Genomic DNA, 24175 nt, shown 5'->3' with positions numbered 1-24175 from the left:
GTATTTTTAAAGAAGAACAAGCCCTCCAAAAAATGAAAATATATTTAATTTTTCGCCTTTGATTTTTTTTTTTTTTTGGCGTTTCGTGGCATTCGAACTTCATAGTTGGTAGTACTTTTCTGGTAGTTTTCGTCCGCACTTTATCCCCAAAAATCACAAAAACACAAAACAAAACATAATAATTTATCACCTTATCAAATAAAATTCAATTCTCATTGACGTCTTCATCGACAACCACTTCACTTCCATTATAAATGACACAGGCTTTAAGGCAATCTAAACTTAAACCATGCAAGCAACAAAGAACTAAACTAACACTTTGTCGTACAGTCAACTGTGCATAAATAAACCACGTCTTTACACTAAATGAAATTCTCTTCGAACACTTATTACAACATAACATCTACAGAAAATTCAGTAAGTAATTTATTTAAACCACAGAAAAAACAGTTTTCTGCTCAACATTCAACACAATCCTTTATCACCAGCGAAAGAACTAAACCAAAATCGACACAAAATTTAATCAATAATTTCAGAACACGGATTCCTTCCTTTCCCTCTTACTTCAAAATTCCAACCTTGTGCACACAAAATAAATTATTGGCACTGAAAAGTGCCTTTTCGTAAGCATGATGATGCTCATTCGACAAATCTACAATGTAACATCACTCACGTCAAACAACCAGGAATAACTGACGTCATTATCCATTCAAAATTAATGAAAATTCTAGAATAAATTACAACTATAACCAATCAAATCGAAAGAAAATCATAAAATGACAAACTTTCAATAGCTTTAGCCATCAGACACAAAATAACACCACTCACGTCAAACAACCAAGAACAACTGATAACGTCATTATCCATTCAAAATTAACGAAAATTCTAGAACAAATGACAACTATAACCAATCAAATTAAAAGAAAATCACGGCGACACCTAGTATAAAAAACCTAGTACTAACATGTAAAAGTCACTAAAAGATCACTAACATTTAACTCTGAAATAAAAAAGTTGGTAATTCGTACTATATTCAACCAAGTGCCCGTCTTCTATGAAATTACCTTATTGTTATTATTATTATTATTATTATTATTATTATTATTATTATTATTATTATATGTTTGCGATAATTTAGATTACAAGTTCATAATTTTGTGTTTGAAGGTTGGGGACACTGGTGAGAAGCGTCAACGAGAGTGAGGCTGGTCGACATACGTATTATTTCTATGTAAGGTAAGATTAAAGGATAATATTAAACACAAACTTGTAAAAATACTTTGCGTATTTTAATTGGTCATCATTCTGGTCATACGATTTTCTCTCTGTCTCTAAAGTGATTATAGTGTTTAAATGTTTATTATGAGTTGATTACATAACCTGTAATCTATTTCGCGTTCTTACATTTGTGAATAGTCATCAACATGCTCAAACGTCATGTTGGTGACGACTGACGTGACATGATTTTCATCTTGTGGCCAAAACAAGACGTAGTTATAGAATTGTCCGGATAGAGTACCAGAAGTTCTAAAATGTGCAGATCTATGGCGGTACGCACCGACTCATGCAAGACCAACGCTGTTCCACTCGTTTGGATAATTTATCTAACGACGGCGAAACTATGATATTGAATATGCCACATGCTACATAAGAATAGAAATAAAAATGTGTATTAACAATAAGTTAGTTTGACCCGCCTGATATTAATGATCGTCGACTGCCTGTACCAAACCAAGTTAAGTGTTATGTCTGTAATAGTAGGTATAATACCTTACTGCTTTGCACTGAAATAAAACAAGGGTCAATCTGTAGATTCCTATTGCCACTTCCAACGGACTCCTAACGAATATTCACACGTTTATCACTGGGATTGTGGCGCTGGAAATCAATTTTGAACACTTTTATTACAGCGGCGACACATTTCAATTTTTATTGTAGAATATATATGCAATTATCACTACAATGACACAATAACACAGAATCAACTTAGGAAACGTAATTAACGGAGTCGCAGTGTCACTTCACTTGCACTAGATAACTCTGACTTCCAGTAGATAGGTGTAGCAGGGATGCCAATATCGGCAAACGAAATGAAACTGTGAGGAATGTTACAACAGGTGTGCTAAACGTTAGGAATGTTACAATAGGTGTGTAACACGTTAGGTTAGGTTAGGTTAGGTTAGGTTAGGTTAGGTTAGGCGTGTAAGATAATATGAATGGTTACCACAGTTGACGACACTGCAATCATTCTCCCACTCCACCTCAAATAACGTCACAACGACGAAATATGGCCGCCTTCCTCCTTCAAGTACGACGATTTTCCTATATAAGTAAGGAACCTATTTAGGACGGGTTGGGTGGGACCACAGCTCTCCCAGTGATCAGATCCAGTTTCTGCTACTCCACACTACGAAACTAAGGTATTTTCAGTGTTTGTTTTTAATTCCCTATACTGGCAATACCAAATTCAAGATTCACAAGATTTAATTTTCGTTTTATAGTTAACCAGGCTCCTTGTATATAGAGTTAGGAAACTATAATTTACAAAACAAAATTAAACTTCTCAACGTATTCTGACTTCTTCGCTACCAGTTATACGACACAACAATATTAACCGTACTGCTACCAAGGTTTTTCACAGCTTTCGGGGGGGGGGGGTTAATATAATTACCCCAGTCAGAGTCATACAGCAATCTTCGTTTATGTATTATTACTTGTATACTTCCAAAAAATATAAAATAATCATCCTATTTTTAAAAACACAGAGTGGTTCAAAAGCCCTATTCCATTTTGTTGAAAACATGCACTAAAATTGAATTCATATATGTTACTGATGACATTATATTATTATTATTATTATTATTATTATTATTATTATCATCATCATCATCATCATCATCATCATCATCATCATCATCATCAAACACTTTCCCTAAACAGGGATTGCCTAGAAGACAAAGCATACCATTTACGAAACAAATACAGTACCGGTAGGCTACATTTAAATTTGCCTCTTTTCCTTTTCAAGACGTTCTTAAAGTTACATAATTTTGACATGGTGGAAACACGTTTACAAATAATGAATTTCACAATACTATCACAGTCTAGTATATAAGCCTACAGTCATGAAGCTCAATACGTAGTAAATATGCATCCATAGATAGTTGCTAACCACTAGGATCGCTAATATCGCCTCATTACAGACAATGCGAAATAGTACTGGCACAGTCTATTGTTCCTAGCACCCTCACAACTCAAGCTTCGTGACTGTATATACTAGACTGTGGTACTATAATATAAATTGGAAATCATTTCAGTTAGTTATTGAAAATTGAATATTAGAATACCACACATACAACTCAATAACATTTGTTTATAATAAAATAAAATCAAAATTAATTTCTAAAGCTATGAAAATAATACATCGCCACCAATGTAGCTCAGTTGGCTAATCTGTTTGCCTGCCGACCTGGAGTTGCATTCGGCGTGGGTTCTATTCTCGCTTGGTTCAGTTTTTCCGAGGTATTCCCCAACCGTAAAACAAATGTCAAGTAATCTATAGCGAATCCTTGGCCTCATGTCGCTAAATGCCATCTCGCTATCACCAATCCCATCGACGCTAAATAACTTAGTAGTTGATACGGTGTCATTAAATAACCAAGTAAAAAAACTAATAAATCTAATTTTAGTTATTTGTTGAAATTCAAATACTGTACTACAACTAATCATTATTTGTAACAAAATCACTTCCAGAAAAAATGTTAACACTGAAATAAAAAATAAAAAATTGTTAATAAAAGATCATGATAATATAAATAACAATATAAAAATTGTTATAAATAACACAAAATAGAATAATTTGGAGGCAGACAAACATTGACATGATGAGAATAAGCTATGGATTGAATTTTATATCCTGGAATTGTCATGGCACAGACTACCACACATAAATAATGTGAATTACATGTTAAATTAGAGTAGGCCTAATTATTTATGTTATCGTTAATTCAAATAGTTATTAGGCATACAATGGATTAATACATGGAATTTCAAAAAGAAATGTGGAGAAAAATAAAAATAATATTGAAAAATCGTAATTGCATTACCCTTTTGGTAGCAGGAGGGTTAAAATAACTCTGTTCACATTTGAAAGAAAGTCCCGATCGCACAATTGCCGCAGGGAAAGTGCAGCAGGTCCAATACATTGTGTAACGCATTTGTCCAATGACATCCCTCTTTTATCTTCTTGCTAGACTTCAGATTAGTGGAATTATTTTAGTGCTGAGAATCCATGGATCATCATTAATGAAGGTCACTTAGAATGTAAGATATGTTCACAAGCAAATTTTATTCTTAACAAGCGTCAGAGACTTTAATTTCGCAGAGATGGGTGCAAGGAAAAATAAACTGCTAGGTATGGGAATGTAAAGAAAACTCAACAACAAAGTTTGAGGAAACAAAATTCATGAACATAAACTAAGTAAATTACATATAGCTGTATCAGAAATATTGGAATTGAGCAAAAAGCAAAACTTAGAACATGGGGTTATAACAATGCAACAAGAAGAAGCTGAAATGACTGCTCTTGTTTTAAAACAGCTTACAAAATTGCTAAATATCAGAGACTGTACACTCATATGCCTATTGATATAGATCTCCAGTCTCTTAATGGGTTCAATATGGCAAGAATCCTTTACACCAGGGGCGGTTCCTCAAGTGAAGCTGCACTTCACCTCTTAAATTTACAAATTATGTTTTCAGCATAGCTATATTTTCATATAAGATCTTATAACTTTCAATATAAATGTTAAATTTGGACTTCCTATTTCTAACCAAGTTCCCGGATTCTTCAAAATAATTTTCCTTTGACACAAACACTTATTAGTATCGGTACTCTAGTTTCGACATTAACATCAACGGGTGTTTCTGATAAGCGAATAATGTTTACATTAAATCGCATAAAGACTTATCTCCGCAACTCCATGGGACAAGAACGATGCTACACAAGTTCACAGTGAAGCGGGAATTGCATGACATCACTGAAAAATTATCCCAATAAGTCATATCGATGGCTGTTGGGTAAAGGGAGATGTCATAAAAATTAGTTTTGAGACAATGAAAATTAAACTTCGGATCCTTATTGAAAATAATTTTCTACACAAATAAAACGCATCAAATGCTAGTATTGTTTTGTTTTTTGCACACCCACTTGTAAAATTTAACTTGTGTATTCACCCGGGGAACAGAACTCCATTTGCACAGAAAATTATTTAACCCACTTTACCCGAAACTTTATGCTTACGAGTGTTTAGAGCTTCACCTGTATTTTAAGTCACGAGCCGCCACTGCTTTACACATATTTCTCTTACACAACATTACATCTCATATCTATAAAAGTATGCGTGAAAGGATCGAGAAACGCATTGGTGATATACATAAAAAGAGCAAATTCTCGGGAGAAATATCTCTTGAGCAATACATGTTGTAAGAGAATTTTCTCCATTTCATATAGGCTACATGAAAACAGCGTGTGGCCGCATTGACGTTGCTCTGCGGCTCTGAGAATTTACTTTGCTTCCATTCATTATCTCGTGCAGCTGTATAAAGATATCCACTCCGGACTACGTAAATTCCTGGTGATGATGATAAGGTAAGGAGTTGCACCTCAGTGTCATGCAGTAATGCAACCGTCACATTTCAATTCAACATGACAAGAGAGGAAGAAAGAGAAATTGAATCTCAAGCAGGTTCATGGAAATCATAATCCAGTACTCGATATTTTTTTGAAAATATAATTTATCGAATATTAGGCCGGGAATACATGGATGCGCCGCAGCAGTGACGCGGACTTACATGTAATGTGCAGAGGAAATTGTGCACTCTGAACAAGCGGTGCGCACGATACAAACCATCAGAGTAGCGTGCAGGTCTCAAACACCTTTCTAGTTCCATTCTGTCTAGCACGATGCACGACCATGGAAAACGAGGAAGCTTTGCTAACTGCTATTTGCGCTTTGGTAACAATAGCATACATTTTCAACAGAAAGAAACTTAGACCTATGGAGCTGTACAAGAACTGGCTAGGGAGTAATTTGTTAAGTGCTATAAACTTTAAAGAAATCAGCTGCCAGTATAAAAATCTTATGACTACTCGGATGATTTCCACCAGTTCTGGAGAATTATTGATAAAAATTGAACCAAACTAAAAATCAGCCACCAGCATGCAGAACCAATCTGTAGTCAAGATAGGACAGTAGGCCTATTTATTGTACTAAACTCAATTTATCCTTTGAAGAATGTTATTGTGTAATTAACAAAGCATGTGAAACACTAGTTTTGGTTCATTGTATACCCATATGTCAATTTTCTAAGTTTCCCCTGACTTTACGATTTTTGGTGACAGGGGTTTCGTTTACAAGCCTTCAATACCTTTTGCGAATTTCAAAACAGATTATCGGAGAAATAATCTCAGAAGTTTGCCCAGCAATTGACAGTGCATTAAAGGAAAATATCGAGATGAGTTAAATCATAGTACCAATATAATGTGCTTCCTTAATGGGGATATTTTAATTGCAATACAAATAATGAAAAATTGAGAGAATTACAGTAAAAAAATTCTAAATATCACACCAAGAAAAATCAATATTTCGAAGTCGCATTGTGACAAAGAAATGCGTATAATAAAACTACAGACATTTTCTTTTGGAGTAATCAAAGTTTGGTCAGCCAAAGAAAATTGTTTTAAAATAAAACATAGGAATGCAAAATATATACAACAAATACTACAAAAATTATTCAATTCATTAAAAATAATAATAAGAAAAAACAGAAGTGTTGCTCTACCTGAGCATACCTGCCTAGCTGAATAATAATATACTGTCATTCCCACAGTACGGTGTGGGGCTGAGCTGAAGGGAAACATTGCAGAGGAAGCTGGGAGTGGGGAAGTAGTCCAACTGGTTAAGAGGTGTATGTCTGCCTCCCTCTCTTGGTTGAAGTAGTAACAGTAGAGTCAACATAATCATTGTGATACCTGGACGAGGCCTTGCGTCTGGGTTAGGTCTTCTGTCTGCAGTCCACGATATGAGCAGGAAGATGGTGAACAGCATGAAGAAGGTGACCTCGGAATGGAGTCCCGCCAGATCGTGCAGGGGGTGGTAGAGGGGAAGGAACAGCAGCACTCCTCCTGGCATTCCCAGCAGCGCAGTCAGCACGACACAAGCCAGCTCCTTCGTCAGACTGCAGTCAGCAATCATAACATGTGAACACCAGCAAGTGGATCAGCAGATCTCTCTAAGAAACATTGAGCTCTGAATCACTGTAATCATATACATTATTAAAGCCCTTTCCAATTAAAAATTCCAATTTTGTTTTTATATTTATTGTTATGGATTTTATTGTCACATGCCTTTTAGATTGTAATTCAGCAATGAAAATACTGTCACGTGACTCCATGATGACGTCATCTGCTCAGCAAATAAATGTGCCCTCTGTTTAATTCACTCAATATATCTATCAGTAAATACTGAAGATAGAATTGAGAATTTAGACTGGTGCAATCAACCTATGCCTGGTGCTTTTGTTGTCAAGGAACTGTCATTGTGATCAATCTCAGAGGAAGTGGAGTGTGCATAACATTTAATGAGTGTAGTTTTAAATGTACATGTTCTTAATACAGCCAGACATTTAATGTTAGTGAGGTCAGAATCTGTCTTTTGGACAACAAATCTAAAAAACGAAGAAAATGTAAACTTTCTATACGTTACATATAGACAATTCATATACTAGATCAGTTCTTGAGAAGCTGTAGGGAAGAGAAAAAACACGTGTAATATCGTCCTGTGTTTTGAATAAAATGGGAAACCGATTTCTGGAAATAGGGGATGAGCTTGTGAATTTTGAAGCAGTTGAAAACTCAGTGTTCGAATACTGTCTGAAAAATAACAAACTTTTTACATTAAATATGAAGTTAATATGATGTACATACAATATGCTACTAATTTTAATAAGAATTTTACTTCTGTACTTTACAGCTCCTGGAATCTGCTAACCTGGTGACATTGAACTTCTTCTAGTGATTCTGGTCGACATCACAGCTGTAAGTGTCATCCACTTCTTGTGAAGTATTTCTGGCTGTGATTTTCATTACTTTTTCCAAAATCTGTTTATGCCAATCATAAGTTTTGCGTCCATGCACTGTGGCAACAACCCACTTTTTAGTAACTTTTAAGTACCTGAGTCTTTGACGATACTTCTATCTGGACCTCACTTTAACAACAAACATGGAATACAATATTTACAGAAAACCCACAGCAACTAACCATAGCATACACATAGCATTTAACCATCCATATTCGCATAAGATTAGGATGTTCAATTGTTTAATAGACAGACTCATAAACACAACCCTTATCCCAAAAATTAATAATAATAATAATAATAATAATAATAATAATAATAATAATAATAATAATAATAGTAATAATAATGTTTTATTTTCGCTGGCAGAGTTAAGGCTATAAGGCCTTCTCTTCCACTCATCCAGCCTTAATCAATACAATACATATTTAAATTACGAATATATATTCGTTTTAACGACTAGTAGACTACATATTTATTTAAATTTAGATAAACCTGTAAGGTAAAGTAGTAACTTAATTTATGAGCTAATTTAATTCAATCAATTATAATTAATTTGAGATTTGAGATAGCTACTAAAATTATGAAAATTAATTTAATATAAGCGTACTAGAACTATGTTACAGGGAGAAAAAAATATATATATATATATATATATATATATATATATATATATATATATATATATATAAATCTAAAATATATTTCTTTAATGAGAATATTAATGTAATTGCCATTAGAGACAGAAGTTAGTTTCATTATATGTAATAAATATTAATCAGCAATTAATTTGTTAAGTAAGAATTTATGTAATTTTGACCTAAATGAAGTTATTGCCCATGTCGTGCCCCCGGGAATCGGATAAGTAGGGGATGATAAGGTAGTCCAGGTGAACGAATTATCAATCCTATAATCACTGCTGAGGATCCCAAGGAGCGGGAAAAGAACAGATTTTAAAGGAGTTGGTTATTCAACACACAAATTGCAGCTTCACGCTTGCAATAATAAGTAAACACAATAAAATAAACATAATGCTGAATATAATATAATAAAACATAATTTGAAAGAATTCTACATTAGTATAGTGAAAAAGTTGCTAACTTCTTTCGTAAGTTCCTTCCTTAAAGAAAGTCTGAATCTGGCTAAGCAAGTACGGACAATTTCCACTTACATATAAGTTGTAGAATTGCCATCTCCCGTTCTTGTAGCCAAGCTCTGAATTCGTCTAAGTGGTGAAGGGAATATTCGGACTTAGAATATTCGTGGCGTTGGAGAACCTTCTGAGCTATAGTCTGCACCCTCCTCCTGGCTCTGGAGTAGCGTAATGTAGTCTCTTCCAAGTACCGCCGATTGAGAGTGATGAGCCAGATTCATGGGGTTTTATAGTAATTATAAAAAGGGATACGCCCGAAATAACAACGTCTGATTGGTTAAGATTCTAGCTTGGGGTTGGAACTTCAGAAAGAAGATAGCTTTACAATTGGTTGTTCACCGTTGAAATATCATCGATCCCTTATAAGGTCATGACAAGATATCCTGTAAACAGGATGAGTTGTGGTATAGTGACTTTACATAAAAGAGCAAAAATACAGTAATTTCTTATGACAAACAGGATATAGGTGCGCTTCTTCCTTTGTAATATCAAAGTACAAAAGTCACGTAATGCCAATAAACTAAATAAATTGCAAATAAAAAGAATACAAGTTAACTATACAATACTGCAATCTTCTCTTACTTTCTAATGTTACAAATTTTAAGTGTCAGGTTCAAGGTGGGTTAACATCAAGGATAATCCTTAAACGAACTGCAAGGCCAGAGGCCCACGCTTAAGGCCAGGTGATCAATACTAATACAGGTAAGCTTAATTACAGGTGTACCTGGGTAATTGCAGGTATACCTGGGTTCGAGCATCACATTACTCTCACCTTTCAAAATGTTTGGGTATACTCAAACAAACATTTTAAGAAAATGGTTACAATAAAACATACAAAACTCAAATGATAATCTTAGTAAACATCAAAAGCCTGGGAATTATCATTAGGTTCCCAAGTTTCAACAGGATGTGGTCAGACTGTTAATTATTAAAATGTCTTTAGTAGTCGTCATATCACCACTTCCTCTGTGAAATAAACTAATTATACTTATACAAAATGTCTTCAGGCAACTTGCTTTACATATCTGACTTCTTTATCTTGTACTTGTTGACGGACGTTAGTGGCGTACAAACAATTGGGCGGATCCCCGGTTCGAAGCGGCCTGTTGCTCCTTCGGGTCCGGATCCGATGTTGTTACTTCCTCTTCGTTTAGCTCGTCGAGGTTCATTGCTACCTCGTTCCGTTGCGCCTGACGTCGAGCACGTGGTGTCGGCCTTGGATCTGTGAGAACTGAGTAACGCTGGCGTGCGTGCTGGAAGCAACTCAATAACTTCCGTTTAAATACTACAACCAATAACGTCAATGTCATTAAAGCCACTATAGTAATTAAAAACACATTTACTGTTGCTTTTTCGGAGCTATTAGGCTTACTTTTTAATTCTGAAGTAAGACCTGATACGTCGAAATTTTGTCTCGATTGAACAGCTTCACTTTTTGCTATCACTGTATTCAATGTCATTATTGCCTCATCTGACATAGCTTGTGGTAATTTATTAATTAGTACATTTTCTTCGTCACTATTTAGCAAGTCTTTGATGTCCGGCAATACTATATGCAAATTAGTGCGTAGGTTAAATTCGCTTCTTCCTGAAGAATGTGGAAATAATTTAAATGATTCAGAATGGATGTAGCAGGTAGAGCTGTTACTAATTATACCGGTGTTCTCCAACTTTAAGTTCATGACTTTGTTTTCGGAAGCTGTATACTCAAAGCCAGGGGTATAACAACGTAGTGTTACCTCTGTGGGTTGATACAGACTATAGACCCAGAACCGGTGATCTGGTGAACGTATCCACACAGCTGGAAATGGGTGATTCAAAATCAACCTGCTACAATGTTCTCTTATGGCTTCTGCCTTACCAAGAAACAAGGCTATAGCACAGCTGGGCTGGTTTTGCCTATACAATGTATAATCGGAAGGGCAGATGGTGAAATAACTCTTTACACACTTACTTAGCATAACATCAGAAAAGGTTGTGAAAAATTGTCGGTCCTCTGATACAGCCAGATATGTTTCTTGTATGTCAATAACCATATGTTTTTGGAGAGTTTTATGGAAGAAAGGCAAGGGATGTAATCGATATAATTCAAAATGACGATCTGCTGCTTTTAATGGAATATCAATGAATAGTCTAATACTATCTGATGTGGCTGCTGCATGTACTGTGGCTAAATCGTAGTAAATATACATATCCTCAACGGTAGTCGTAGTTATCATAGATGTCCCTGAGGTCAATTTTAATGAAACTTGTTGTAAAGTATCTGATAAGTTATGGGGTCGGATTAATGACGTGGATAATTTGCCTAAAGATGTCATATCCAACGCGGTTAATGTCTGTGCAAGGCAAGTTTTTATTTCAAATACTGCCATTTCTACTTCTCGAATCATAGCACTATAAGTAGTCTGTTTCTTAATTAATTGTTGGACGTCGCGTACATCTGTCTGTACTCTACTTAATCCTATTGAAAAGTTTGAAATAGAGTCTCTTAATACTTCTGCTAATTTGATAGTGTTTTGAGCATTCAAATGGGTTTCTTGGTCTAACGTTTTAATCCAAGTTAATTGGTGTTCTTCTACGTGTAATATCTTTTGTTGAAATCCCTGCAACTGATCTATTACATGGTTAATATTATGTAAGTCCCGAGAATCCATAGTTCCGAATAGATACTTTAATGTATAGCCTACCACATCTATAAGTCCTCGTCGTGTCCGATTTTGATCTTGTACTGAGGATACCTGTAATTGAAAACTTGTATCTGGTTCTGGTAAAAGTTTTGTTATATCTAGTAGTTCATCTGCTAGGTTATCTACTATGTCCCCAACTCTGTCTAGTTCGGTCCATAGCACAGTCAATCGTCCGAACATTATTCTAGGAATCTCTTGTCTAGCTTCTTCTAATATTTCCCGGATTCGTACAATTAGATTACGGTATACCTCTAAGTTAATGTTTACGACTATGGTCCACTTGTCGCCTGTCAGAAGGACGTCTCGATCTTTCAAAAACACTGCCCCCTTGTCTAAGGCCAAGTCTGCGTCTGGTTGTCTTGAGTCCTTCGTAAGTGTCCTTGTAAAACAAACGGCAAGCACTGTAAAAACAAAATACAAGCTACTGTACTTACTTATACCTAAAATATAGATATACTATATTTATTTAAATCCTAACCGAGTATTCAGAACTCTTTACGGTTATAGGGGCCTAAGCGCGTTTCCTATAACATTCTTATTACATGGAGTTAGAGCAAAAATAACAAATTTCGATAGGTTAATATCAATCGTAGAAATGGACATATAAAATTTAAAATTAAATTTCAAAAATAATTTGGCTCGATGCTGCGGCTGAGTATTATTCAGGCGAACTCTACCGGCCAGCACGATAGTCCCAACTACATCATGCATGGAATGTTACGTCATACACAACTCCAAAATGTGCTCTACTCCGTTACATCCTCACATATGCGTCGTAACCTATTACGTAAGGGATATTGCAATGCTGCATTATTAAACGGCACTATATTAACTTCCTCGGTAATATCTACCTGATCGTGACTCGGTTCATTATTTAATTCACTATTTGCTACATTGGTTTCACCATTATCATCTTGTACATCATCAATTTCCTCATCTGAATCAAAAGTATACTTTCTAGGCTGACTTCCTCGATCGCGTAATTTATATGGGCTAGTAATAGTTTCTTTATCCTTATTTTGACGTCTAACAGAGGTCCCCGGCTCCCAATCTTTATCACTATCGTCACAACGTTTATTTACTGCCTTTTGCTTCTTCTTGGCTGTCTCTGATAATTCATCATTAGCGGGCTCCATATTTTGTTCTGGGGTTTCCTCATTTCTTTCTTCACTCGTTATGCTAGGCGGGCTTATTATTACCGTAGCATCATTACTTGACATATGTCTGCTATTGCATTCCTTAAGTCTATTTATGTGAACGTTTATGCATTTCTCTTCACTAATTTTGACGGTGTAAACCAGGTTAGATAATTTCTCAATTATCTCAAATGGTCCAGTCCAATGATATGCGAATTTCTTAGCTTTACTTCTGGAAGCTACGGGGTCATAGAGATATACTATGTCTCCTGCATTAAATTCGCGCTCCCTTGCTCGCTTGTCATAGTGAGCTTTGGACTGTTCATGACCCCTTTTGGATTGTTGTCGCACTACTTGAGATGCAACTCGAATTCTATCTGCTAATAGTTTCACATGTGCCTCATAGGAATCATAAGAATTGGGTTTTCTTCCCAAATTTCGTTTTACTTGAATGAAGCGATCTTCAATGGGTAACTTCATATGTCGGCCAAAAACTAAATAATATGGGCTAAACGTAGTTACTGTATGTGGTGTGGCTCTATACGCCATAATAGCATAGGGTACAAATTTATCCCAATTCTTTCCATCTTTATGAACATAATGTGATAACATATCAACTAGTAATTTATGCATCCTCTCGCATACTCCATTACTTTGTGGATGGTACGAGGTAGTCTGAATTTTCTTAATCATCAATAATCTACACGTTTCAGAAAATAATTTTGAAGTGAATTGGGTTCCCTGATCAGTCAACAAGCGATTGGGTGTCCCCCATTGTGCTATAATTTTGGTCACAAATTCTTTTGCGACTGTCTCTGCACTTTGGTCCGGAATAGGGATAGCCTCACAAAATCTGGTGAAATGATCAACAAAAGTTAATAAGTATTTATTCCCAGATTCTGTAGTAGGTAAAGGTCCGACAATGTCCAGCGATACAGTATCCATGAAATCGTCGGCTGCTACCGCATCTCCTAATGGTGCTCTTTGAGATTTTCCAATTTTCCGTTTAGCACACTTATCACATGAGCCTATATACTCTTGAATGTCACTACTCATGGTCGGCCACCAATACTTAAGTTTTATGGCTGCAATAGTCCTCTTGGTACCTTGATGAGCCATAAAAGTATTATCGTGATAATGCTTTATCACTGTTGCTATTAGCGAACGCGGAATGACAACTTGTATCCCGTGTGCAGGGGAATGCCTACACAATAACCCATTATTATCTTTATGGAAGTCATCAAATTCAATTAACCTAATCAGCTGATCATCGGCTAACTGTTCTGACAAAATCAATTCTTCGGTTAAATTAAATTCTGAGTCTGAGGTCACAATACCAACATGTCGGCTTAAGGCGTCTGCATGAGGTAACTTTTTGCCTGGTTTGTGAATCACTTCATAATCAAACTCCGCTAGTCGTAGACTCCATCTAGTGAGCCTCGAACTCGGATCTTTTAAGTTAAGTAACCATCTGAGGGCTGCGTGATCTGTGTGGAGAGTAAATTTTCTCCCGTACAGATAACATCTGAATTGCTTCGTAGCAAAAATGACTGCAAGAAGTTCCCTTTCAGTGCAGCTATAATTTCTTTCAGCGGCATTCAACTGTCTGCTGCAATAAGCAACTGGTTTCTCTTCTCCATTTATTTTCTGTGATAGGACAGCGCCTACGGCTTCCTGTGACGCGTCTGTAGTTACAATGAACGGTAATGAAAAATCAGGATAACTCAACAATGGTTCTGTACTTAATTTTGCCTTTAGTTCTCGGAAGGCTTCTTCCTGACTAGTCCCCCATTTAAATTCAACATCTTTCCTAGTTAACATTGTTAAAGGTTTAGCAATAGCGGCAAAATTAGGGATGTGTCGTCGATAATAGGATGCTAAGCCTACAAAAGAACGAATATCTCTAACTGATCTTGGTTGCGGATAGTCCCGAATGGCTTTGATTTTCTGTGGATCGGGCTTCACACCTTCTCGCGATACAATATGACCTAGGTACTCAACCTGATCCGTTGCAAAAGTACACTTAGATGGCTGAATTTTGAAATTAATTTCTTGCAATTTTACAAACACCTTTTCTAAATTCTTCACATGAGTGGCGATATCTTCACTCATTATCAAGATATCATCAAGATAAGCCAAACAAATGGTCCCTTTCAGGCCCATTAATAGGAAATCAATACATCTCATAAACGTGCTGGGAACATTCTGCAAGCCGAAAGGCATTCTATTATACTGATAGTGTCCCATGTGACACGTAAAAGCAGTTTTCTCTTTGTCTTTTTCATCAATTGGTATTTGCAAGTAACCAGAAGCCAGATCCAATACAGAAAATACTTTACATTTCCCTAGAGAATCTAACGTCTCTACAATGTTAGGGAGGGGATAAGCATCTGACTTTGTAACGGCATTTAATCCCCGATAATCAATACACAATCTGTGCTTTACAGTTCCATCTTGAGATTTCTTGGGTACAAGTACAATAGGACTTGCCCATGGTGAAGTACTGGGTTCAATAATTTTCTTATCTAACATGTCATTAATTTGTTCTTCCACCACCGATTTTAACGCGTGGGGAATTCTATAAGGATTCTTCTTCACTGGTAAAGCATCTCCGGTATTTATGGAATGCTTCACTTCACTAGCACAGCCTATTTCTGGACTTCCTTCGACGTAAAACAAATGCTTATACTTTCGTAAGACGGCTATCATAAGTCTCCTATCTTTGCCCTGTAAGTGCCCTAATTTTTCATCTAAAAATTTCTCAAATTCCCATAATTCTGGTACATAATTGTCTTTAGCCCTACGTCGATTTGTGTTCCATGTTCGCTTTGTTTCCCGGTCAATCATATTCACGGTCCTATTACTGTTATTCATCTCATTAGCGATTTCTGATTCTTGATCAACACCTAGGTTTGCTACACTAGCTTCTCCTATAACACGGTGTTTGACTAAACTCACAGGTTCGGGCGAAAAATTAACAATTTGAATAGGTACGTAACCTAAAATTTTCTCACACTTTAATACATTAACAGCTTCATGTGGTGCGTTTTCCATAACTAATTTTTCCTCTAATTTTAGTTCTCTATTCAACCCTACATTCACCCCCTGTTCTGACGATCGTGAGCAAAATAAAACCTCACCATTATCATCAAATGTTGAACTTTCACACAACTGGTGTTCACAATTATTTATCTGCCTAACTTGACCTTGACTATTCACGGGAATTATAGTCTCCTTATTCAGCACCGGTCGGTCGTCCAACTTTCCAGTTGCAAACGCCGACTCTGCCGCACCATTCACAGACAGTATCATAAGGGATTGTTCGTCCGAACCGACTAATTTATCCGGTGAGGGGTTTTTGCTTTGGGAAAGACCTTTTATGTTGGTAGGGAAATTTTCTTGGCCACTTGCATTACAATGAGGAACACAATTATTACTTTTATTACGATCACAATTTTTCTGGCCATTCATGGAGACTTTTCGAACGTATCCCGATCCGTGATCATCCACAAGGGAACTATGTCCCCGAGCATCATTGACAATTGTCCTAAAATTACCAAGTTGACTAATGCTGCGTGCTACATGAATTCCAGGTAGCCCATCCTGATCACTGGTTGGTTCTACCAATAGCACTTGAGAGGTCTTTGGGTTACAACTAAGATTATGGCGTCCCATAACCTTACCTCGGACTATTTTTACTGTATGTGGTGGTAAGACAACGGACTCGGCTAGCAAGATAGGTCCGCTCCAGTCAAGCTGATCGTGAGTCGATGACTGCGAGGCCATTGCAGACACAGAACCCGATTTTCCAGACACTGATGCGACATTGCACGATTGTAGATCAGTGTTGATCAATGTCACAGTTTGCCTGCCTATTACCAAGGAGTTCGACTGGACGTCTATACGCGCACCAACATAGCGCAAAAAATCCATCCCTATGATGCCTGCGGCGCTGATTCGTATGTCGCTTATCACAAATTTAAATTCAAATTGCTCACTTCCCATAAGGAATTTGACCGTCTGGGTTCCAAATGTTTTTACCTTTTGCCCGTTTGCACCCCTGATCACTACATCAGATTCTGTAATTAGCGCTGAGCTTACTGTGGGTTTAATTAATGATACTGTGGCGCCGGTATCCACAACGAATTCCCAAATTTTCCCCTCTATTTCTAAGTCTACCCGAGGCTCGCTAACTACCTCGTTTAAAGCAGACGGCGCTACCAGAACTGAGTGTGACTGTAATTCGGCTCCTACGACGGGGTTTTCTTCGTAGGACCTATCCCGTTTGGGTACTGTCGCGGATGCCCCTCTGATCCCTTCCTACAGTCCCGTTGATAGTGACCCATAATCCCACAGTTGTAACATTGGATGCTCGATCGGTTACTATTTGAATTTCCACGTCCCGGAGCTAACCCTCGCCCCCTTGACCCGTTATACTGTCCCCTAGTATAATTTCCCCCGGGTCGTACATCTCGACCGCGAGCGAATCCCCTGTTGAAATTCGGCTCATATCTGCGGTTGTTGCTCCATGCTTGATAATTACCCGAATTTTGTTGTCTGTTCCCTGCTTGGGCTTGAACCATAAACAATTTCTTATCTTTTTGCTCCTTCAAAACGGATGCACCTTCATCCTTTTCCGTTTGATACACTTGATTCGCTATTCGTAGCGCATTATCAATTGTAGTGGGTGCCTGAAATCTAACTTCTCGGCCAACAGTTCCACGTAAACCATGTATGAATGCGGCAACTAATCGCCTATCTGCTTCCTGCTTCAAAATCTCTCTAGTATTGGCATCCTGATCATGCACTATTGTCTTTAAGCTTAGTCTTCGCACTCTGTCGCAAAATTCTTCTGGTGATTCGTGCTTTTCTTGCATGGCATTTTGTAATTTTAAGTAGTGATATTGCATCGATCTCTTATCTTTAAATCTAGCAATAAAATTTTCCTTGAAGTCTTTAAAAGAAATATCTACTGCTTGTAATTCAGGTGTGGTGTCATAATATGTTCTCGCTGTGCCTCGCAATTTCAATATGGCAATCTGAACTGCATCTTTATCTGTAAGTCGTCCCATGGTGGTAATTCTTTCAATTTGGTCAACGAAACTGGTAACTGGTATACTATACGAGTCCCCTTTCCATGGCTCTACTAATTTGGTTACGCTTAAGTCTTTGGAAATTAATGCAGGTGGATCGTTTCCTTGCGGCATCTTGTTGGTATTTGATTACACTAGTTATTTAATGGATACCTTCCCACTCGTCAAGTATGGATTCAACGCTGCTGTCTACTGGTCATCTGTTCAACAGTTACGTGGTCTGTGTACCTACGCTTGTTGGTGGGGTTTGAGCTATTATGCTGACTCAATTCCTCCCAACCAGCTTATGTGCGCATTGACACCCTCGATCCTGCTATCAATTCGTCGCTAAACTCACCACTCTGGCAATACTGGGGAAGATAGTCCGTACGTTCGATTTCCAAAATAGGGTAGTCGAATTCTGGTGGTACGTAGCGTATAACTAGTCGTATGTCTACTTCGAAAATTACCTCTAACCCTTGCGAATGTTCGTAACGGTATGTTTTTAACGCTGGTGTCTTAAAAGTTTTAAACGGTCTACCTGCAAAGGCAATATCAAGGCGAGATCCTGCCTTCAAAGCAACAAATTTCATACGATGCTCTTGAATTAAATTCGTATTAATATTAGTATGTTTTCTAAAAAATGTCTCAACTAAACTTTGGGCGTAATTGCTTGATCCTTCCAAAGCTAAAGGATGCGATACCCCAATTACATGTACAAAAAGGACGGTAAATTCTGTATCACCTTCGGATACACCCGAACAACATTGAAAACAAGCCATACAAAATTAAATCAATGCAACCACATTAGATAATAAATTCAAAACAACAACTAATAAAAATTCAAAAACACAAATAAAACATAAATAAAATAAACACATAAACCACCCCTGTTAAAATCTGACACCGCTGCCACCAAATGTCGTGCCCCCGGGAATCGGATAAGTAGGGGATGATAAGGTAGTCCAGGTGAACGAATTATCAATCCTATAATCACTGCTGAGGATCCCAAGGAGCGGGAAAAGAACAGATTTTAAAGGAGTTGGTTATTCAACACACAAATTGCAGCTTCACGCTTGCAATAATAAGTAAACACAATAAAATAAACATAATGCTGAATATAATATAATAAAACATAATTTGAAAGAATTCTACATTAGTATAGTGAAAAAGTTGCTAACTTCTTTCGTAAGTTCCTTCCTTAAAGAAAGTCTGAATCTGGCTAAGCAAGTACGGACAATTTCCACTTACATATAAGTTGTAGAATTGCCATCTCCCGTTCTTGTAGCCAAGCTCTGAATTCGTCTAAGTGGTGAAGGGAATATTCGGACTTAGAATATTCGTGGCGTTGGAGAACCTTCTGAGCTATAGTCTGCACCCTCCTCCTGGCTCTGGAGTAGCGTAATGTAGTCTCTTCCAAGTACCGCCGATTGAGAGTGATGAGCCAGATTCATGGGGTTTTATAGTAATTATAAAAAGGGATACGCCCGAAATAACAACGTCTGATTGGTTAAGATTCTAGCTTGGGGTTGGAACTTCAGAAAGAAGATAGCTTTACAATTGGTTGTTCACCGTTGAAATATCATCGATCCCTTATAAGGTCATGACAAGATATCCTGTAAACAGGATGAGTTGTGGTATAGTGACTTTACATAAAAGAGCAAAAATACAGTAATTTCTTATGACAAACAGGATATAGGTGCGCTTCTTCCTTTGTAATATCAAAGTACAAAAGTCACGTAATGCCAATAAACTAAATAAATTGCAAATAAAAAGAATACAAGTTAACTATACAATACTGCAATCTTCTCTTACTTTCTAATGTTACAAATTTTAAGTGTCAGGTTCAAGGTGGGTTAACATCAAGGATAATCCTTAAACGAACTGCAAGGCCAGAGGCCCACGCTTAAGGCCAGGTGATCAATACTAATACAGGTAAGCTTAATTACAGGTGTACCTGGGTAATTGCAGGTATACCTGGGTTCGAGCATCACACCCAACAACCCCTTACATCACTCGGAAGCGAGTTCCAATTTCTAGCAACTGAAACTGTATAAGACGAAGAATATAAAGATGTCTTGTGGTGGGGTATAATGAGTAAATTGTTATGGTGAGATCTTCTACTTAGCTGATGATATGCGGATAAATTTTGAAAACGAGAAGCCAAATAGATTGGGGTAGCGGTGCGCAGAATTTGAAATAAGAGAACAAGAGAATGCGGGGCTCGTCGATTGCTTAGCCTTACACAAATTACACTATTGAGTGTAAGAAAATTCTTGAAATAGCAACTGAAAATGGATTCAGTAATATAAATATTAAAAACTTATTATACCTAGTACTGTCATAAGTTCTGTCCCTAAGTTTGAGTTGCCGCCAGAACATATTAGGCTTGGCGCGCACCAGAGCGGCATTACACTTCCGGCTCCTGCGTGCATGCAGTTCACGGCCAGATGTCACTTAGTTATTATGGAGTGGGGAGTGAAAGAGAATCGCTTGTACTACACAAGTGTAACAAGACTCCAGTAGAGATTTTGAAATTGTTGTGACCAGTGGCGGCTGGTGGTTTGAAAATATGGTGGTGCACAATGGATATCGAAGAGGAGTTAAACATACTTGACTTTAAAGTTTAAAACCGTGTATACCTGAGGGCGTATAGATATAAAGCTAATTTATGTGCAATTAATAAGTAAAATGACTAAATACAAGCATACCTATTTATACAGAAGTCCAAAAGTGGAAGGGGTCGTGGGCGGAGCTCTCTATATTGCGATTTACCCTCATGAAAAACATTTGAGCACAGAATCGTCATCAGAATGCTACCAAGTTCCAAGTGCAACGTTTTCGTTCATAAAATTCAAATGCAGCTTTCGTAGGCTGTCGGGAGATAGCAGCACTTATTGTCAGAACGACAACTCTTAGAACTTTAAAGCAAAATACAAGCTCCTTTATGTATTGTGCTGTTTGTGTGCATGTAGATTGAGAAAGTAATATGCGAAATATGCGACTGTTCCTTGTACAAGCTGAATGAATACATTTTTCATGCTTATTATTTCGGACAAATGTCTAGTTGAAACAGATACTTTCTCAGTGAATTTAGTTCCTTCTGCACTGACGTTGGTGTCCATGTCAGGGAGTGCGACAAACCATTCTCAATGAGGAAAGCAGTAGACCACGCCTCTAACCCCCTGTCCCCGCATTAGCCGAACATCTCTATAAACTGCCTTCCCTAGGTTTTCAACATCTTTGCAAACCAAGACGCTCGGAGGCTCCTGCAGACGTAGAAAACAAGACACCAGCTGCAGACAGTCATGAATGAAAATTGTAAAATAAAATTATGTTTTTAAAAGTAACAAAGCCAGAAGATTAGGAACATTACTGGGGGGTGTACAAACCTGCAACCCCCTTGAGAAGCCGCCACTGGTTGTGACTGCTGCAAATAACAATGAAATTCGTATAGTGATGTATCAAACAATACACATATACTTCCTTGTGTGATGGCAGAGCTAGAAGCAGTTGGCCATAGAAGACCAGGACACCAGCAGCCATCAATCTGTAGCAGAGTGGATTCGGAGAAATCCACATTGCAAGCAAAATATAATGGCAAGGGAAATGAACATTGCTCCACAATGTCAAGCATAATAAAAGAAGACCTTCGACCGAAGAAGCACAGGACAGTGACTGACAACAGCTTGAAGGAAAATAAGAGCCAAGACACTACTGGAGAAGCACGCGAATGGTAGTCACTGCCAACTTCTCTTTATGGATTAGAAAATTTTTACCGTGGAAGAGAAACGAAAACTGCCAGAATGATTGAGTGTACGCTCACACCTCTGAGGAAGCTGCTGCAAAATATCCGAGGTCACCGTCCAGTGTTTGTGATAGTTTGGTTGAGTGCGTCACATCACTGCATTTCTGCATACAGGGGATGAAAACACATGCCACCAACCGACATTGTGAAGCCCCTGATGACCACCTTGTTCCCAGGAAAGCACTGGATATTCCAGCAGGACTCCACGCCCTCCCACAAGGTAAAGTCCACACAACATTTGTTGGAGAGCAACGCTCTTGATTGTGTCACTGCTAGCGATTGGCTCTCCGGAAGCCCTGACCTAAATCCACTGGCCCATTGCTTGTGGGATTTGTAGAAAAGAAGGCCTACTCTAAATCTCACCGTAGTATCAAGTCCCTAAAGACGAAGGCAGCAGCCTCAATACTCCTACATATCGTGCATGCTGAGATAGATAAGTGGCTGGAGCGTTTGAAGCGATGTGTCAATGCAAAAAGTGGACATTTTGAGTAATTTGTGTATTGTATACTCTGTAGTCTCTCTCTCTTTTTTTTTTACTTTGGGGATTTAATTGAAGTGAATTTTTATGGCAGGCAGAGTAACTATCTCATGCCCCCATGTTTTAAATTGCTACCTATGCACTTCATTGGAACCAGGTACCCAGCTTCGAAGCCGTTAGCCCTGAGAACTTCTGTAGTCTCTAATGTATAAATGACATATATACATTTGTTGTAGTTGTCATTTCTGTATACAGTAGGCACCTATGTATGAGGAACAGAACTTATGGCAAACAGGTGTGTAAAAGAAAAAGTGAAGTGAAAACAGTAGCCAATAATAGTACATTAAAACCTTCAACAGAAAATAGAAAATTATTTCTAACAAACTAAGTAATTTTTTCAAGAAAGAAGGCATTGACATAGCATTTAAATCAATAACAAATTAAACAATACAATGAGCAAGAGATTGCAAACAGCGACATGTATATGCTGAACTGTAAAACTTGAAATCGTAAATATGTTGGTCAGACCAAACGGAATTTCAAAACTAGATTCAATGAACGTAGAGCCACTTCCGTAACAATAGACACAAATAAAAATTTGCCACACCTGTTATAAATAACAAGCACGAATTCACTAACATTAATGAAACACTGAAAATCTTAAAAGTTACTAATATTAGCACTAGCATAAATGTGGCCAAGGAATTTCACATAGCAAAAATGTATCACAGAAAAGAAAACGTAGTGAATGAACAGAACCCTAACTTCGAAATCCGCTGTATAACTTATCGGCACATGAAATGCAGTCCTGTATGTCAACATATGGCGGTCTGCCATAACATCTCTGTATTGTAAGCCAGAGTGGTTATGCTGCGTCTTATGTGTTAGTACCATACTGACATGCAAGTACACCATATTATTTCGATGTATTAAACCCTATAAATCAAGCTGTGTTAAATCTACTAGTTGTCACTTTGATATGAGATATTCAGATATTTGTCCTTTGCCACAAAAGAAACAAAGTGTTCTCTTTCTGCAGGTTCAAGAAGAAGCTCGCAGACCTACATTGAAGGCAGCAGAAAAAGAGATGGCATCAGTGCAAGATGGTGACTCTGACTTACTTATTGGGGATGCCAGTGAAATTGAGAATAGTGATATTAATATTGTGACGTTGCAATGGGTGATGGTGGTGACATGGATGATGACGAAGATTCTTCTGCAAGCAACTCGAATGACTGAAATATCGATTACAGTTTATAATGGGTAAGTTGGACTGTTTCTGGAATATTAACTTTTGTGATGCCCATCCTCCATTTTGCTTTTGGACATTATTATTAAGCTTTTCCAGGTACCACTTTTGTTTAATTTAACAATTTTACCATGTACTAAAATAATATTTTGACTAAAATATTTTTCCAGCTAGAATCACATTCTGGCGCAATCCACCTCCTAGCAAAGGGATAGTTCCTCTCCTGCACATGTAACAAGAGTTTTCACACAAAATAATATATGCTACCTGTAACTAATGTACGAAGTTTGATAAAAATCTATTTGATACGAGAGAAATTACTAATTTTGTATAAATGCACCCCCTGTAAAGGGGATAATTCCTGTTGCAACTAGAATTTGTACACAAAAAAAAAAAAAAAAAAAAAAAAAAGAAAAAAAAAACATGTTACCTGTCACTATTGTACGAAGTTTC

The 24175-nt window shown here is 37.3% G+C and overlaps 1 protein-coding gene and 1 long non-coding RNA gene across 3 annotated transcripts in view; one reads left to right on the top strand and one right to left on the bottom strand.

Moving 5' to 3' along the window:
* Positions 1-24175, bottom strand: part of LOC138716216 (uncharacterized) — a 94173-nt gene that overhangs the window by 10532 nt on the left and 59466 nt on the right. For both annotated transcript variants that reach the window (XM_069849053.1, XM_069849054.1), the window contains exon 6: positions 7034-7239. In XM_069849053.1, coding sequence (XP_069705154.1) covers positions 7034-7239 — 206 coding nt within the window. The remainder of the gene's footprint in view (positions 1-7033; positions 7240-24175) is intronic.
* LOC138716217 (uncharacterized) lies at positions 1171-23691 on the top strand. The gene is made up of 3 exons (XR_011336591.1): positions 1171-1236; positions 8034-8098; positions 23513-23691. It is a non-coding gene; the product is annotated as an uncharacterized lncRNA (long non-coding RNA).

Source organism: Periplaneta americana, chromosome 16, assembly GCF_040183065.1.
Source record: "Periplaneta americana isolate PAMFEO1 chromosome 16, P.americana_PAMFEO1_priV1, whole genome shotgun sequence".
Taxonomy (NCBI): Eukaryota; Metazoa; Arthropoda; class Insecta; order Blattodea; family Blattidae; genus Periplaneta; species Periplaneta americana.
This window is presented reverse-complemented; position numbering and strand designations above follow the sequence as displayed.